At 53.1% G+C, this 14065-nt stretch overlaps 1 protein-coding gene across 1 annotated transcript in view; it reads right to left on the bottom strand.

Moving 5' to 3' along the window:
• Positions 1-3454: 3454 nt before the first annotated feature.
• The window catches only part of LOC307086895 (nardilysin-like), a 20321-nt gene continuing 9710 nt past the window's right edge, over positions 3455-14065 (bottom strand). The window contains exons 17-30 of the mRNA XM_079752241.1: positions 13346-13465; positions 13054-13105; positions 10573-10723; positions 10155-10282; positions 9532-9694; positions 7763-7794; positions 7025-7163; positions 6808-6855; positions 6603-6655; positions 5953-6036; positions 5783-5873; positions 5326-5442; positions 5033-5122; positions 3455-4321 (exon numbers count right to left, since the gene is read on the bottom strand). Coding sequence (XP_079608367.1) covers positions 4112-4321; positions 5033-5122; positions 5326-5442; positions 5783-5873; positions 5953-6036; positions 6603-6655; positions 6808-6855; positions 7025-7163; positions 7763-7794; positions 9532-9694; positions 10155-10282; positions 10573-10723; positions 13054-13105; positions 13346-13465 — 1478 coding nt within the window. The 3' untranslated portion in view covers positions 3455-4111. The remainder of the gene's footprint in view (positions 4322-5032; positions 5123-5325; positions 5443-5782; positions 5874-5952; positions 6037-6602; positions 6656-6807; positions 6856-7024; positions 7164-7762; positions 7795-9531; positions 9695-10154; positions 10283-10572; positions 10724-13053; positions 13106-13345; positions 13466-14065) is intronic.

The following is a 14065-nucleotide window of genomic DNA, read 5'->3' as shown; positions in this document are numbered from 1 at the left end:
AATGTACTCAAATCAATTATGCGTATTATTCACCGTATTGTTCTCGGAGAGATAATGTCCACTTCAATTCGTCTTTTTTTCCGCAGATTATTCCTCACGTTAATTGTGGACACATCGATACTCATTATCACTTCTCGAGACGCTCACTCTCGTCCAATTAGGAGGTTAAACGGATCTGGCGAAGAGTCGAACAAACATACGGAAGATTATAACCTGGAAAACACACACTCACATCAACTCCGATTGAATGTGGCTGGATCTTCTACTCCGCTCAAAGAACCGTCGGATCTCGCCGGACTCTGATTGAAATCCCTGCGAACCGTCGGCAGCAGCAGCTCTACTCCTCGCGCTGCTCGTCCGGTGCTCCGTACAGCGGCTCCACGGGGGTGGGGGGCTCCACGGGGGGGGGGGCTCTGTGGGAAGGAATCCTCCGATCACAGCGACAGCAGCCCGCTCCCGGTCATAGTACCCGTATCCCCCGCCACCCCCCCCCCCCACCCCCATATATCTCCCTCCCTCTCTCTCTCTCTCCCCCCACACCCCCTCACCCCACAGGGCTGTGTGTGTTTGTGTATGTGTGTGTATGTATGTGTGTGTGTGTGTGTGTGTGTGTGTGTGTGTGTGTGTGCGTGTCTGTGTGTGTGTATGTGTGTGTGGGAGGGGGTAAACGCAACGAGTGTCAGGCGACGTTGCGTGGTATACTCGCAGGGGTTTGTGGGGGGGGAGGACCCCCTCATGAAGGGGTGACGTCGCTGCGAGATAGCGTCAACCCGTGGGCTGGGGGCTGTTCCTAACCGATCTCAGCACTGGTAGAAATAGTGCGTTCTGCTCTCCGCGGAAGAGACGGTAGCAATGGTGGGCTCGACGGGGGGCTGCGGAGGGTTTCAGTGGCGCTGTCCTCGGTGCTGAAGTTCAACCGCATGACGGCGATGCTGGGACACCTATTGTAATGAAACTTTGCCTCTTTGTTTTGCATCGTACAGTAATCACCAGTCAAATGGCGCATGGAGACGTTCAAGGCGCGTCATTACGCGTGCGCACCGTAAAGCGTGCGCGTAATGACGCACGCGTTAGTATCACTAGTTAGTATCACAATACTCATTAGTATTTATGTGTATGTGTGTTTGCGTGTGTCTGTCTCATTAGTATTAAGGTGACATACCACAATAACATCTACACCCTCCTCCACCACCACCACACTAACATCTACACCCCCCACCACCACCACACTAACATCTACACCCTCCACCACCACCTCCACACTAACATCTACACCCTGCTCCACCTCCACACTAACATCTACACCCTCCTCCACCACCACACTAACATCTACACCCTGCTCCACCACCACACTAACATCTACACCCTGCTCCACCACCACACTAACATCTACACCCTGCTCCTCCTCCACACTAACATCTACACCCTCCTCCGCCACCACACTAACATCTACACCCTGCTCCTCCTCCACACTAACATCTACACCCTGCTCCACCTCCACACTAACATCTACACCCTGCTCCACCTCCACACTAACATCTACACCCTCCACCACCACCTCCACACTAACATCTACACCAAGCTCCTCCTCCACACTAACATCTACACCCTGCTCCTCCTCCACACTAACATCTACACCCTGCTCCACCTCCACACTAACATCTACACCCTCCTCCACCACCACACTAACATCTACACCCTGCTCCACCACCACACTAACATCTACACCCTGCTCCACCACCACACTAACATCTACACCCTGCTCCACCTCCACACTAACATCTACACCCTGCTCCTCCTCCACACTAACATCTACACCCTCCTCCACCACCACACTAACATCTACACCCTGCTCCACCTCCATACTAACATCTACACCCTGCTCCTCCTCCACACTGACATCTACACCCTCCTCCGCCACCACACTAACTCCTTCAGTCTCTGACCAACTTCTTCATCCTGCTCCACCGCCTACGCCTCCTCCACCTCGCCATGAGCCCATGCCTCCGCCCACGCTCCAGAGCCGCTACACCGCGTCGTGGTCGGCACGTCATGTTAGCTCACGCTGCGGTGTTGTGGTTGACACACCACGCTAACTGCTAGCTCGCTCTGCAGGGCAGGTTTTTTCCATCTGCTACAACATGTCATCCTTCTCTCCAGGCCAATGATCCCCCACTGGTGGGTCGTGACACCTCAGTGGGTCACAAAAGGCCCACACACACACACACACACACACACACACACACACAGAGCCTAGTAATGCTGCAATCGCCTTATGTTTAAACACTGCAATCCAAACCCTTACCTCCATACTACAATAACTATCACTACTACTAGCCAACTCTGAGTAAAGGACGGCAAACCTTTTGCCATCCGACGTGTGGAGAAGTCCCGAGTGATGAGCGTGTTTTAACCACCGCTGAGAGACCAGCCACAACAGATCCTTATTCATCAGCCATGACACCAAGCGGTATGTATCAATGTCATCTCCGACAGGGACTTCATGTGTTCACCACCGTAGGTACACCGTCTGCCATTATCTCTCCTGATGGGAAACCTCTCCCCATAACGACGTGTAATTCTGCTAATGGGCAGACCGCGGCCAACCCTGCTTTAGTTTAATTAAATCCAGCGCTGCCTTCAGCCCCCCGGGGCCCCTAAGCTTCTGCTTTAAATGTGTTGGTGGGTGTGTGTGTGTCTGTGTGTGTGTGTGAAAATAATGCAGGACGTTTTGCATGAGTCACTCTCAACTTTGGTAAAAAAATACAACCCAAAACGATGCCATCATTGTGTGAGCCAACGGTAGTAGCCCTAACCCTGACTAACCCTAACTATCCCTAACTTACCCTAAGACAACACTAGCCATGGCTGATGCTGCCAATGTAGCACTAAATTATTTCCAAAGGTCCATAAAATGGAAACACTTGAAGGGGTCGTACTGGTGTGAAATGGGACGAGCGATGGAGCTGTATTCTGGAGAAAGACAGCAGTCCAATACAATCAGAACACAGCTGACCAGAGGCTGGTGAGACTTTACCTTTCCCTGTGGAGAAATATGATAAATGTAGCTTTCTGCTTAATCTTAAATTGCCCTTTCATCTTTTAACTTTGCCTTTGTTTTCTTTTACTTATCTATTTTAAGATTTCCTTTCATTTTATGATGATTTTTTTATGCCTCGTGTATGAAAAGTGCTATGTAAATACAGTTGCCTTGCCTAAATACAAACTGGGAGAACGCAGACCTCAGCCAATAGGAGTGAGGCTCTAGCAGCCAATGAGGCCAGCGGTGCACATCTACTCTGGATCTCCGGGCTCGGACCGGCTCGAAGTCCTGCACCGCCGGGGTCAAGAGGAGTAACCTCGTCCGGTCACTGAAAGATGGACAGTCATCGTTTTCATCATCACTGCGATTATTTATTAGTTTATCAGTCTCTTATCACAACATGATGGAATCTGATGCAGTGCTGAGCTTCAAATCCACCGCCACGCATGGAGGAAAACACAGCAACCGCCGTCGACCGGGGGGGGGGGGGGTGTCAGAGATCAGTGGGGGGTTAAAGGTTGCGTGGGGGGGTCAAAAGTCAGGCGGGGTCAAAGGTCAGAGGGGAGGGGCCATCGGTTAGGGGTTTGGTTATTTCAACAACCAACTTTTAAAAAGTATAATTCTAGTTAGGCCTTATCATTTATTTCATATTACGGAATTCGATCTTACAGGCTTTCTGTGTGGATCATTTATTTTTAACTACGGTTCATGAGCTGGAGCCAAAAGGCAGCTTTAAGGGTAATACCTGGGTTTAATTTAAATTAAATCAACTTTCATCCAACAGAAATTATTGAACTCCAGAAATGTCAGAAAATATGGAGAAGACAAAGTAAAGAGATTCAAACTTATGTCTAAATATATTGACCTTCAGCTAAAATAGATTCAACTTTGGCAAATACTCCGGACAGGATGTAGAGACTTTCGATGAGCTCTAACCCTTTTTCTTTCTTGAAGGGGTGCTATCATATATGGGAGGAGTCACTAGCTCTATGTGAGGGGCCATCATGTAAGTGGGAGGGGTCGTCATGTATGTGGGAGGAGTCATTGGCTCTATGGGCAGGTCACAGTTCATTGTATTATCTTGTGGTAGGGAAAGAGGGGCAAGGTTTTGGTGAAATCCGGGATGTCCATGATGGCCGTGGCGGCAGCCATCTTGGGCGAGGGGGGGAGGAAGGTGAGTTTGGACACCTCTCCATACGAGGAGCTGCTCACTTCCTCCTCCTCACCGCCCTGGACCTCTGTCTGCTGGTCCTTCTCCTCCGCTCCGAAGCCCACCACCTGAGACACACAGGGTAACCTTTACCTTTCTCCTCTCGTCGCCAAAACAACAACAACACCAACAACAACAACAGCCACAACAACAACAACAATTTTATTTGTATTGCCCTTACTGTGCGTTCACACCAAAAGCTATAAAGCGTTTTGAGCGATAAACGCCCATTCACTTTCTATTAGACATGCGCAATAAAGCGATAGGAGCGATAAAACGCTTCAGCGATAGCTTTTAAGCTGTAAGGCTGTAAATGAGAGTCGATAACTGCTCAACTGTATGCAAAGGAGCTAGCAGCGTTTCGGCTGTGAATGACCGCCAGCCAATCGGAATGTAGATGTCTCTCGCCGGCGTGGGTCCCAATAAACATACTTGCAAGAGCGATATGAGCTGTGAATATTTTTGACAGCGTTGCGTTTTGAGCTATTCGCCGATTGTGCATCTTTTACAGCTTTTGGTGTGAACGTACAGTTAATCACCATTAGAAGTCTCAAAGGGCTTAACAGGCTAAATATTTATGACAACCCCTGACCCAAGCCCCCACAAGGGCAAGAAAAAACTCCCTTAATCAGCAAGGAAGAAATCTCGAGACGGGAAGCAGAGTGGGAGATCCCTCCTGGGTGGGGGCCATAATTGACATCCATACATACTTCCGCAGCAGCGGCGGCGGCGGCGGCTACGACCCGCCCTGACGGGGGGGCGTGGCCGGGGGAACTCACGTGCACACTGAGCTTGGGGCTGTCCTGTCGGCGGTGCTCTTTAAACCAGGAGATCAGATGCTCCCTGGACATCTGCTTCAGAGCGGAGATCTGGAACACATTCAGGGTCAGGAGGACTCAGGGTAGGGGTACGCATTGTAGTCGTCGGTGTAGTAACGTAAGCTACACGACTTATTTCAGCACTTCCGAACTTTAATGCTCAGAGCTCGTGAAACTTTTCCATGACTCGAACCCCCCTTGACCTCTAACCCCCCTTCCCCGCACCGAGATACAGCAGGAAACTCTCTGCTCACCTCTCGGCCCAGCCTGTCGAAGACGTACTGCTGCGTGACCACCTCTGACCAGTTCCTGTCTACCTCCTCCCCCAGGTGTGTGTCCTCGTACTCCTTCAGCCGAACCAGGGCCGTCACCTACACACACACACACACACTTTATTGCATCTCTTAATGGTAAAAAGTTAGAATTTAATTGATTATTTCGTAGGTGAATTTGTCATTAGAAAATATTAGCATAACCCCCTCCCCTCACACACACACACACACACACACACACACACACACACACACACAGACAGACAGACAGACAGACAGACAGACAGACAGACAGACAGACAGACAGACAGACAGACAGACAGACAGACAGACAGACAGACAGACAGACAGACAGACAGACAGACAGACAGACAGACAGACAGACAGACAGACAGACAGACAGACAGACAGACAGACAGACAGACGCACACACACACACCTGGGTGCTGAAGGCGTTCTCGCTGAGGGCGTTCAGCTTCTTCTCGAACGAAGCGAGGAACTCTTCAATCTTCAGCTCGACCGTCTCGGTGCTGCAGAGGAGCAACGGTCAGGGTCAGGGTGGGGGGGGAGCTGCCTCATTAGACTACGACGTCTCCCCCGCACACTCACCAGAACTTGGTTGCCTGCGTTTCCACGGTAACTGAGAAGCCCAGGATTCCAGAGGTGTTCCTGCAGGTCGGGTAGACGTGGTACCTGGAGAGGGAGAGAGACAGAGACAGGGTGAGACGGAGAGGGAGACAGACAGAGAGGGGGAGAGACAGGGTGACGGAGACAGGGAGACAGACAGAGAGATGGAGACAGGGATAGAGCGAGACAGGTAGGGAGACAGAGACAGGGAGACAGAGAGTGGTAGACAGATAGTTAGGCAGAAGCGGAGAGAGAGAGGGAGCGAAGAGACAGAGTGAAGGACAGAGACAGGGGACAGGAAGACAGAGAGAGAGACAGACAGACAGACAGACAGACGGACAGGCAGACAGGCAGACAGGCAGACAGGCAGACAGAGGGAAAGAGAGAGGGACAGACAGACAGAGGGAGGGAGAGAGAGAGAAAGACAGACAGAGGCTTGTGTTTTCCATATCGGACCGTTAACGAGGCATCCCTTACCAACCAACTTAGCACCATAAATAATACTACTATAGGTTTACTAGTACTTATAAATCTTCCTAATGTTGCATCACTAGTCCTCATTGAACTGAGGCAATCATAAACGGCACGCTCTCCGAGAAATGTATAAATAACCAAGAGATGGACAGACTCACCCCAGAGTCTCCTTGGTGCGTAGGAAGTCAAAGCATGGCTCCTCCATGTGCATCTGTGGGGACACACACACACACACACACACACACACACACACACACACGTTTAGTGACCGGGCGGAGGAGAAAGAAGAGTGAAGAGAAGGAGGAGAAGTGAGGAATAGGAAGAAGGGGAGGAGGAGGAGGAGGAAGAGGTGCTGGTTCTCACCACTAGGAGCTCCATAAGCGTGTGTTCTCTCAGGTTCTTTGTGCCTGACTGAGGAGGGGGAGAGAGAAGGGGGAGAGAGAAAGGGGAGAGAGAAGGATTACTTCTAAAGTCGGTCAAAGGATTGAATGCATTTGTTCCACATTGTCTTTAAGATAAGGTAAGATATACGAAGGTGACCATGGCTGTAAGGACTTGAGCATGGCTATGAGGACGGCACCTGGTAGTAGACGGTGACCTCCGAGTTGGCGTCGCCCTTGTTCAGAGACTTGACCTTACAGAGGTGGTGCTGCCCGGGAAGCTGCACCACCCTGAAGAGCACCGGCACCTCCGCTGGCAGGGCCTGGAACTGCAGCTTCCTGCCAGGGGAGGAGGGAGGGAGGGAGGGAGGGAGAGAGAGAGGGAGGGAGGAAGGGAGAGAGGGAGGGAGGGGGGAGAGGGAGAGAGGGAGGGAGGGAGAGAGGGAGAGAGGGAGGGAGAGAGGGAGGAAGAGAGGGAGAGAGGGAGGGAGAGAGGGAGGGAGGGAGGGAGAGGGAGAGAGGGAGGGCGAGAGGGAGAGAGGGAGGGAGGGTCAACCAGGAGGGAGGGTTAGGGTTAGACAGACACCGGGGGCGAGGGAGACGGAGGAAGAGAAGACAGACAGACACCGAGGGAGACGGATTTAGAGAGAACAAAGAAGGTCAGAGAGATAAAGATAGAAACAAGAAAGGCACAAACAAGTCAAAAAGGCAGAAAAACTGAAATAAATAAATAAATGGAGATAAAGAAAGGAAGACGGAGCAAACAAAAAAGGAGGAACAAAGAAACTAATCCCAAACAAACATTGAGGAAAACCTAACAACACAAACACCAGCATCCACCAATCACAGCCCAGGAGAAACCATCGCTCCCAGCGGGGGTCCGGGGAGGAGGGAGGGGGGGTATGGAGTCCAATCAGCAGCGGCAGCAATCAACTTACTCGGTGACGTACTGCAGGAACTGGAGGGCCTCCTGTTGACAGAGCACACGGCGTAATGAGCCAGCAGGCAGGAGGGGACGCACCACACTGCTGCCTCCACCAGGGGGACCACACACATGACTGGGTGCTGCTGCCTCCATCAGGGGGACCACACACATGACTGGGTACTGCTGCCTCCACCAGGGGGACCACACACACACACACGACTGGGTACTGCTGCCTCCACCAGGGGGACCACACACACACACGACTGGGTACTGCTGCCTCCACCAGGGGGACCACACACATGGCTGGGTACTGCTGCCTCCACCAGGGGGACCACACACGACTGGGTACTGCTGCCTCCACCAGGGGGACCACACACATGGCTGGGTACTGCTGCCTCCACCAGGGGGACCACACACACACACACACGACTGGGTACTGCTGCCTCCATCAGGGGGACCACACACACACACACACACGACTGGGTACTGCTGCCTCCACCAGGGGGACCACACACATGACTGGGTACTGCTACCTCCATCAGGGGGACCACACACATGACTGGGTACTGCTGCCTCCACCAGGGGGACCACACACATGGCTGGGTACTGCTGCCTCCACCAGGGGGACCACACACACGGCTGGGTACTGCTGCCTCCACCAGGGGGACCACACACATGACTGGGTACTGCTGCCTCCATCAGGGGGACCACACACATGACTGGGTACTGCTGCCTCCATCAGGGGGACCACACACATGACTGGGTACTGCTGCCTCCACCAGGGGGACCACACACATGGCTGGGTACTGCTGCCTCCACCAGGGGGACCACACACACATGGCTGGGTACTGCTGCCTCCACCAGGGGGACCACACACATGGCTGGGTACTGCTGCCTCCACCAGGGGGACCACACACACATGGCTGGGTACTGCTGCCTCCACCAGGGGGACCACACACACGACTGGGTACTGCTGCCTCCAGCAGGGGGACCACACAGGACTGGGTACTGCTGCCTCCACCAGGGGGACCACACACGACTGGGTACTGCTGCCTCCACCAGGGGGACCACACACACACATGATTGAGTACTGCTACCTCCCCTGCACACAGCCTCCCACCCCCCCCAGTAAGACTCCCAAAGTCAGACTCCCCCCCCCCCCCCCTCACCTGCTCCCTAATGACATCTAAACAGTTTTAGCTCGTTGCTGGATCAGTGCATCTAGTGAGCGTTGTTTACCAACTTCTGCACTACTCAGCGGCACCTCATCAACACACCCCAGATCCCTCTGCTCCCGATATAATACATCTATAAATAATATAACTTCAACAGGAGGAGGCAGAGGCACACTTCTATTTATGCTCTCAACAATCAACCTCCACAGTGTTTCACAAATGCAGGAAATAATCCTGTTTTGCATCGCATTTCTTTTGTTTCGCAGAACAATGCATTCCCTCCTTACACCTGCCCCCTTAGGTGTACCCCCCCCCCTCCTTAGATGTACCCCCTCCCACCTTTAACCTCTGCCCCCTAAAGGGCTGATTATGGTTACACGTAGACGCAACGCAAGGAGGTTTATGGACCCCTTACGTCCTTGCGGACCCTCCTTGCGTCCACCGCAAGGGCCTGAGGTGCGCCTCCCAAAAATTGTCACCTTTCGTCGAGGCCACGCCGCAGCAAGGCCTGTGATTGGTCCGCTCGCTAAAACCGACGAAGAACCGAAAGAGGTCCACGAGTGCGTGGTCCTTGCGTTGCGTCGGAACAATAACTGGGGGTACTCACCGCGCTGCTGAAGTTTCCCTGGACCAGCCCCTCGGCGTAGAGGTGGGCCCTGAAGCTGCGGCTGAACGCCATCAGCTGGTCCGGGGTCAGCCCCGCGCTCAGAGCCGCGTACTTCTCCATCATGGACCAGCGGGAGTGCTCCAGCACCAGCAGACGCACGTCTCTGAAGGCATAGGGGAGGGGGGGGGGGGGTTGAGGGGGTGGACAAAGAACGAGAGATATTAAGACAGGGCAAAGGAAGTAAGGTTGAAGAAAGAAAGACCCCTTTTCATCTTGGCGACATCATTTGATAGAGGGAGCCCATTTCTATAAACACCGGTCATATTAACACGCTGAACATTTCCAATTCTGCAGTGAAATTGTATTGTCGTTAAAAAAGTGCAATCTTTATAATCGAGTTCAAGCAGCACATAAACAGGAAGTAAAGCTCACGCCTCACGCTGAAAGGCATCACCTCAGCGGGCCACACCAGTGGACAGCACATGTGTAATCTGCCCCAGCGTAGCCACGCCATTGGACAGCACAGATTTAAACCCCTCAGCAGGGCCATGCCATTGGACAGCACAGGTTCATTACACACGTCAACCAATCAGGAACCAGTGGTACAGAAGCAGGCGACTCACTTTCCCAGCTTGGTGGGCTTGATGAGCGTGTTGAAGTAGCTCTTCTTCAGCTGCTCCACGAACATGCTGAACACGTCTGGATCGGCGTGGAAGTCCGCAAGGTGGTCCACCAGCAGGTGAAACAGCAGCTGGAGAGGAGAGGAGGAGGAGACGGAGACAGAGAGGATACAGGGAGAGAGAGAGGAGGAGGAGGAGGAGGAGGAGGAGGAGGAGGAGGAGGAGGAAGAGGAGACAGAAAGAATAAAGAAGAAATTAGAAGAAGGCAGACAACCAGCAGCTGATTGGACCCGAGCAAGTTATCCAGCAGCTGATTGGACCAGGGCCTGTCACTCAGCAGGACTCAAAGAGAGCTTGTGGTTGAAGCCCTTCACCCTCATCACCAGGCCTTGTTAACCAGTTAACCAGCGGGCTGACTCACAGAGAGCTTGTGGTTGAAGCCCTTGACCCTCATCACCAGGCCGTGCTCCCCGGCCGTCAGCTTGTACTCCAGCTGGGCCACGTCCGCCTCGTAGGCCGGCTCCGCCAGCCGGTGGGTCAGGATGTTCACCAGCAGGTCAAACAGGACCACACTGAGGGGGGAGAGAGGGGGAAGAGAGGGTCAGAACAGGACCACACTGAGGGGGGAGAGAGGGGGAAGAGAGGGTCAGAACAGGACCACACTGAGGGGGGGAGAGAGGGTCAGAACAGGACCACACTGAGGGGGGGAGAGAGGGTCAGAACAGGTCCACACTGAGGGGGGGGAGAGAGAGTCAGAACAGGTCCACACTGAGGGGGGAGAGAGGGTCAGAACAGGACCACACTGAGGGGGGGAGAGAGAGTCAGAACAGGACCACACTGAGGGGGGGAGAGAGAGTCAGAACAGGACCACACTGAGGGGGGAGAGAGAGTCAGAACAGGACCACACTGAGGGGGGAGAGAGGGGGAAGAGAGGGTCAGAACAGGACCACACTGAGGGGGGAGAGAGAGTCAGAAAAGGTCCACACTGAGGGGGGGGAGAGAAAGTCAGAACAGGACCACTGTAAGGGGGGTAGAGAGAGTCAGAACAGGACCACTGTGGGGGGGGGGAGAGAGAGTCAGAACAGGACCACACTGAGGGGGGGAGAGAGGGGGGAGAGAGCGTCAGAACAGGACCACACTGAGGGGGGGAGAGAGGGGGGCGAGAGCGTCAGAACAGGACCACACTGAGGGGGGGAGAGAGGGGGGAGAGAGCGTCAGAACAGGACCAAATTGTGGGGGGGGAGAGAGCGTCAGAACAGGACCACATTGTGGGGGGGGAGAGAGCGTCAGAACAGGACCACACTGAGGGGGGGAGAGAGGGGGGAGAGAGCGTCAGAACAGGACCACATTGTGGGGGGGGGGAGAGAGCGTCAGAACAGGACCACATTGTGGGGGGGGGAGAGAGCGTCAAAACAGGACCACACTGTTGGGGGGGGGAAAGAGAGGCAGGGAGAGAGTTAGAGGCAAAGGCAGAGAGAGAGCGACATAGAGAGAGAGGCAGAGAGGGCGATTCAGAGGGAGAGCGTGAAAGGAAGGAAGCGAGAGCTTCAGAGACAGAGCGTGCTAGAGAGTCAGAGAGAGAGAGAGGAAGGGAGAGAAAGCGAGAGGGTGAGATTATGTTGTTTCATGCTTCGGTGATACGGATATGTTGTCAAGCCAAAACAGCAATTGAAATTGAATTGAGAAAGAGTCAGAAGCACACACACACAATAGACTTGACATGCAAAATAACCCAGAGCTAGACTCCTTGGAAGGGACCTCCAGTGAGTGTAGATCTGGGATTTGAGCAGCGTTCCACTGAATATTCCTAAACACCTCCGGGTTACGAATGGCACTGCTGCTGTTTCAAAAAGTGAGTTCAAAAGTTTGAATTAGTCTTGCAGGGAACAGTAAAGTTCGTGGAGCTGAAGTGAGTTAACTTGGTGAACTTCTAATATGAAACAAACCTCACTTTGGTGCAGAGCGCTGTACTGATGCATTATTAATGCAGCGTTTGGGTTATTTCTTTGTAACGGCTGTGTTCTCCTATTCCCCGACCCTGAATCCGTTCCTGGTAGTCGCTGGTGTTAGTACCGTTACCTGCATCTTGCCCAGAGTCTGCCACCATCCTGTTAGATCTGATCAGGGGTCGGATCACAACCCGACACCATCTGATCTGGGAGCGTCTAGCGCTGCCTGACCCTTAACGCAGCGCTGTCTGATCTGGGAGAGTCTAGCGCTGCCTGATCGTTAACGAGGAACCATCTGATCTGGGAGCATCTAGCACTGCCTGACAGTTAACGCAACGCCGTCTGATCTGGGAGCGTCTAGCGCTGCCTGATCATTAATGCGGCGCTGTCTGATCTGGGAGCGTCTATTGCTGCCTGAGCGTTAACGTGACACCGTCTGATCTGGGAGCGTCTAGCGCTGCCTGAAAATTAACGCGGCAGCATCTGATCTGGGAGTGTCTAGCGCTGCCTGTCCGTTAACGCGACGCAATTTGATCTGGGAGCGTCTATCACTGCCTGAACGTCAACAAGGCGCCATCGGAAGGAAAAGCACCAAAGCATCGGCCGGCGAATCAGCAAGGAGATGAGGATGAGGGAGGAGAACGGGGGAGGGGCCACGGTGAGGACAGGGAGGTGATGGATGAAACGGGGAGGCGGGAAGACAGAGGGCACACACAGTCACGCAGAGAGATGGAGAGACAGGGGGAACAGAGGAGACAGGGGTGAGACAAACAGCAGAGGGTGAGGGGGAGGTGGAGGGAGGGGAGGAGGAGGATAAGTATTCCATAATACAAATAAATGGATGGATAGCTGGGGAATGGCCATTTGCCAGAGGGACCACAGAGAGAGGGCGTGAAGTGTTGTTCATGCAGTGATTCTCTCTCCTGAAGAGCGCGGCTTAGGGCGGGACTTACTTCTCAGCCGACTGCTGGATGACAGGCGAGATGAGGTGGAACCGGACGTAGGCTGTCACACACACACACACACACACACACACACACACACACACACACACACAGTCATGTCACCCACACAGAGGAGGACAACATGTCAACACAATAGCGTGCTTACCAGAGCTCTGCGTCATGTGACGCACGTATGCACACGCTGTATATTAATTGAAAGTGACAGGTTACACGCACTGTGGCAGACACTCTCACACACACACACACACACACACACACACACACACACACACACACACACCTCTAGGGATGTTGAACTTGGTGTCCTTCTTGTACCAGAGGCAGCCAGTGTCGCTGTCGGCCATCTTAGCGGGGACGTCGCTCTCGGGACAGTCGGGCGGGTGCAGAGTGAAGTCGGTGGCTACACACAACACACACACACACACACTTTAATTATTTTTGTAGCGCGTCAGGATAGTCTAGTGTTTGATTAGACTCCAAGCCGAAAGGTTGTGGTTTGACACCTAATGCCTTGCCGCTCTACCCTGAGGAGTCTTGGAGTAGGATGACCTTTGACCCCATCAGATATTTACGACCTCTCTCTATAGAACATCAGTATGTCGCTTTGATAGTTTAACAGGATCTGGACTAAACTGCCAGTAGTTCAGTTCCTCTCTCGCAAGACTAACTAGTTTAGGTCAGTGGTACAGTCCTGGTTAGACTAACTAGTTCACCAGTGCGGTCTGGGTTAGACTAAGTAGTTTAACATTGTGGTCTGGTTAAACTAACTAGTTCACCAGTGCGGTCTGGGTTAGACTAACTAGTTCAACGTTGTGGTCTGTTTAAACTAACTAGTTCACCAGTGCGGTCTGGGTTGGACTTACTCGTTTCCTGGTTAGACTTAACAGTTTCCCAGGGCGAAGCAGGTTAGACTAACTAGTTCACCAGCGCTGCCCGGGTTAAACTAACTGGTTCCACAGTGCGGTCTGGGTTAGACTAACTGGTTCCACAGTGCGGGGGT

The sequence above is a fragment of the Pollachius pollachius genome (genome assembly GCF_949987615.1).
Source record: "Pollachius pollachius genome assembly, chromosome: 15".
Classification (NCBI taxonomy): domain Eukaryota; kingdom Metazoa; phylum Chordata; class Actinopteri; order Gadiformes; family Gadidae; genus Pollachius; species Pollachius pollachius.
Note: the sequence above shows the minus strand (reverse complement) of the source record. Positions and strands in the feature narration are given on the sequence as shown.